This window comes from Solanum verrucosum, unplaced genomic scaffold, assembly GCF_900185275.1.
Source record: "Solanum verrucosum unplaced genomic scaffold, falcon-dt-bn FXZP01000198.1, whole genome shotgun sequence".
Classification (NCBI taxonomy): Eukaryota; Viridiplantae; Streptophyta; class Magnoliopsida; order Solanales; family Solanaceae; genus Solanum; species Solanum verrucosum.
This window is the reverse complement of record NW_026020173.1, coordinates 1,311,487-1,316,057: the sequence shown is the minus strand read 5'-3', so window position 1 is coordinate 1,316,057 and position 4,571 is coordinate 1,311,487. Positions and strand designations below refer to the sequence as shown.

Below are 4,571 nucleotides of genomic sequence, written 5' to 3'. Positions count from 1 at the left end.
TCTTTTTCCAAGGAAAAAGTACGCTAGGAAGGTTGTGGGTGCGAAAACCTACATTGGCCAGCGGTTGTGCAACTGCTGCAGCAGTAGAGGAGTATGATCCGACGAGAAACACATGGCGCATGAAAAATATGTTCTATGTGCATCTGTCATGGGGTGAAATTGGTGTGAAAACTTCATTTGTATCTGTTAATGGCGTTAACAAGAATCAGCCATGGGTTTTACTAGTGGGTTTGTAGATTTAGAAAGGTTGTCGTATTTTGGGTTTTGCTTCTTGGGAATTGAAGGTGGATAGAAGAGGAGATGAAAAAGTTGTTGAAGAGAGACTGAAAGTTACAGTAATATTTTCCCCTTGGATTCTTGCATTGAAGGACTCTAACTTTAAGTATTTTCTTGAGTTATGACATGTGTCATGGCAACAATTGGTGCTTGACATACACTTGTGGGGGGAAATATGATCAAACACTGAAGAGGTGTGTAAAAGCTATGGTTGGGAAAAGGATTGGTGCGTAAAGCTTTTCCCGGTGTGTGTCAAAGGGATTTTGTACAAACGCGAGTGGGGGGTGGGGGATATGTATTTAAACAAATGAAGAATATTATGATTCGCGTTTCGGCATCCATTAGTGATTTCCAAGGGAGTAACCTGATTGCTACATATTCACTCAATTCTTTTATGAATATCAGCTTGTGTATATCCTTATTCCTGAAAAATGCAGATGTCATGTGTTCCATAACTTTTGGCCCATCTCTAAGCTGTTAGTCAAGAATCACTAGAGAAAATATCCTAAAGTTTCTGTCTTTATAAGTAACTCATACATTGTTCGTCTGCTTTGTGGTCTTGAATCATTTAGATGTTTCCAAGTAAGCACATTTGTTTTTCATTTCTTGGTCCTTTTGTTGCTAACATGTGTAGTGGTATATGTATCAGCATGAAAACATCCTTTACCGGTGGCATACTGTTTTTAGATTCTCCTTGCTTAATTCTAGTGCATAAATCTTTGTTCTAAAATCATGTTTTCCATTTTCATCAGTAAAATAATTATTTGACGGACAATGCAATATGCGCCAAGGTGAGTCATAGAAGTACATGGGCAGCAAGTATTACAATAAAAGGAACAAAACTAGAGAGATGAACTAAACAGTAAAATGAATAAAGAACAAAATTCACGTGAGTCGAAGGACATTAGGAACTCTGATAATGTACTTAATGAGGAAAGAAAAATAAAGTAGGATGTGATAGGCTGATAGCTACTTACATCGGTTGATATGTGCACATTTAGTTGAATATGTGTTTCCTGATCTATGCAATCACATGTTTTGTCTGTTTCATGACTGTTTGATAGTGATTTGACTAGACTAAAGAATACTATATATTAGTTAATGTTTTCTTATCCCCAATTGATATGCATTTCATTGTTACAGGCTACAAGCTTAACATTCAGTGATAAATCATGCATCTCTATGCCATCTATCGATCTAAAAGCGACTCGATCCAGAAGCCAATACGTTGTTTGCATGTCAGTGCAACATGCTAGCAAAGCCAAGGTTTCAGTTTCACCTTTATCACTTGAAGATGCAAAAGAACCACCCTTGAATATCTACAAGCCCAAGGAACCATACACAGCGACAATTGTCTCAGTTGAAAGAATTGTAGGCCCAAAAGCTCCCGGGGAGACTTGTCATATTGTCATTGATCATGATGGCAACCTTCCTTACTGGGAAGGACAAAGTTATGGTGTCGTTCCTCCTGTAAGTTCTGGCTCCATTTTCCCTATTATTTTTATTGCATTGAAAAGCTTTCTTGTTTTTGCCTGAATATATAGGACCAGTTATATAACATTTTGAATTAAATCTGTGTCCTATTTGCTTTAAACACATCTCCATTTGGTGTACTCAGTTTGAAGGACAACCATGTTCATTGCTGTTACTAATAGGACATTTACCATGAATATTCACTTGTTACTTTTACTACTTTGCACTTTTGACATCACAATAGACGGAAGGGCCCCCAAAAATGTACATCCAATCTTTGCCCTGGCATGCTTGTATGTTAGATTCTGTGTTTCAGATGTTTTGGTCATTGATACTATTGGTGTCCAACTATATTTGACCTGAACCTTTTGTAGTTTGCCCCCCCCCCTTTTGCGATGCAAAAGTTATAAAAAAGTGATATCATGATGCTTTTATCCTTCTTTTTTATACCAAGCCTCAGTATGAGCTTCGTATAATTTTAACACCCACCATTCTTTCAGAGTCTCACTTTTAACTTCTTTCAGGGTGAAAACCCTAAGAAACCAGGGAGTCCCCACAATGTTCGTCTATATTCAATTGCATCCACCAGATATGGGGACTCTTTGATGGGAAAACGGCCAGCTTGTGTGTCAGACGAGCTGTCTACTATGATCCTGAGACAGGAAAGGAAGACCCATCCAAAAATGGTGTTTGCAGTAACTTCCTATGCAATGCGAAGCCTGGTGACAAAGTGAAGATCACAGGTGAAATCCAAATAGTCCTTTTACAGATGTTATTCAAAGAAGACTTTGCATGCCAACACTACTCGTCTTCCATACATTGCATTCTCAATTTGTCATCTCTGATCACATCATTTGCATTTTGGCTTAATGAGTAGGTTTTTCCAACATTTCAATAGAGGGACAAAGAAATGATCTTTGAGGCAGCATACTGTTAAAAGTGGTCTTGTCAGCAGGAAATTATATTGTCCAGTTGACCATATAGGCTGTACAGCATAACAGATTGAAGATATTTGCCTTTTCCTTGTGTGCTTCAAATTGCCGGCTGATATGCATACTTTTTCTCCTGAGAGTGCATCAGTGCTTTGTCTGTCACTATCTCTAGAATCTTTTACCTTGACTATCTGATCATATGATGAATCGTTAAATGCCTATTTTGTACAACTAATTAATGATTTCCTTAATATTAGCCTTCCGTTAGTCTGTTGTATGCCCCTTCTAGATTTGGATTTGGCGTTACTAACCCCCCTTTTAGTTACAAACTTCCCAGTAAAGAACTTCTATACTCCATGGTCTTCCGTCTTCCTACACTGTCACCTTTTTCCGCTAAATTCCAACTACGCGTTTCTAATTTCTAAATAAGATACCCTGCTGAGCATTAAGTGTGGTGATGCTTTGCAATTAAACAGGATATTTCATGTGGCTCTTAGATTCTTATAATTTGTTGGTGGGTTGCATATTTATTGGTGAAACACTCCGAGATTCAATTTTTCTTCATTGATCGCCCTTTGGATGTTTTCACAGGTCCTTCTGGTAAGATAATGCTTCTACCTGAAAATAATCCTAATGCCACACACATCATGATTGGAACTGGAACTGGTGTGGCTCCCTTCAGAGGCTACCTTCGTCGTATGTTCATGGAGTCAGTTCCAATGAAGTTTAATGGCCTTGCTTGGCTTTTCCTTGGGGTTGCAAACACTGACAGCCTTCTATACGACGATGAGTTCACCAAGTATCTCAATGACTACCCAGGCAATTTCAGATATGACCGTGCTCTTAGCCGAGAACAAAAGAACAATAAAGGGGGAAGATGTATGTTCAGGATAAAATTGAGGAATACAGCGATGAGATCTTCAAACTTCTGGATGAAGGGGCCCACATCTATTTCTGCGGGTTGAAGGGTATGATGCCTGGCATCCAGGATACCCTGAAGAGAGTTGCTGAAGAGAGAGGTGAGAGCTGGGAGCAGAAGCTTTCACAACTCAAAAAGAACAAGCAATGGCATGTTGAAGTCTACTAAATAGGAAATGTTAATTGTTGCATTTGTTTGTGATTGTTGATTGTTGTCAACTGAACTTAGCAAGCAGTTTAGATGACACATTGTATTGCTAGTTGACATACAAATTGTTCATGTTGCATGGGAAATGAAATAATAACTGTTGCTGCTTGAGGCAGTTTACCTTGCATCGTCTGTATTGGGTTTTGATGGCGTTTTCGTCGGGAGAGCTGCTCTATTGCACTTTGAAATTGGTATGAGTTGCATGTTTTCTTCCAATGTGGTGTTGATAGTTGAAATGTTACTGGCTTATGTTATCCTCAGAAATGTGGATATGCATTTGGAAAAAGTTGAAATGTGAAGTTTTGAGGTACCCGATTCTAGTTAACTTCGGACATATTAGGGGTGTGTTTGGTATGAAGGAAAATATTTTCCTGGAAAACAAGTTGATTTTTGACTTATTTTCTCATGTTTGGTTGGTGAGTAGAAAATATTTTCCGGAAAAGATTTTTAGTGTTTGATTTATGAATGAAAAATATTTTTGAGAAATATTTTTTATTTTTACTAGAGTAGAAAATAATTTTTGAAATTGAAAATAGTTTTTAAAAACAAACTTGAATTTTTTTTTGGGGGTGGGGGGTGGGGGATGGTAGGGGGTGGTGAAGGGGGGCGGGGGTCGAGGGTAGGGGTAAAAATTTGAAATTTTGAAGTTGAAATTATTTTTTAAAAACAAACTTAAATTTTTTTTGGGGGGTGGGGGATGGTAGGGGTGGTGAAGGGGGCGGGGTCGAGGGTAGGGGTGAAAAATTGAAATTTTGAAGTTGAAA

At 38.3% G+C, this 4,571-nt stretch overlaps 1 protein-coding gene across 1 annotated transcript; it reads left to right on the top strand.

Moving 5' to 3' along the window:
* The first annotated feature begins 1,399 nt into the window (after positions 1-1,399).
* LOC125828812 (ferredoxin--NADP reductase, root-type isozyme, chloroplastic-like) lies at positions 1,400-3,932 on the top strand. Its single transcript, XM_049508140.1, is given in 5 exon segments — positions 1,400-1,746; positions 2,274-2,346; positions 2,349-2,492; positions 3,273-3,554; positions 3,557-3,932. Coding segments are annotated over 5 exon segments (999 nt in total). The 5' UTR covers positions 1,400-1,458; the 3' UTR covers positions 3,769-3,932.
* The last annotated feature ends 639 nt before the right edge of the window (positions 3,933-4,571 follow it).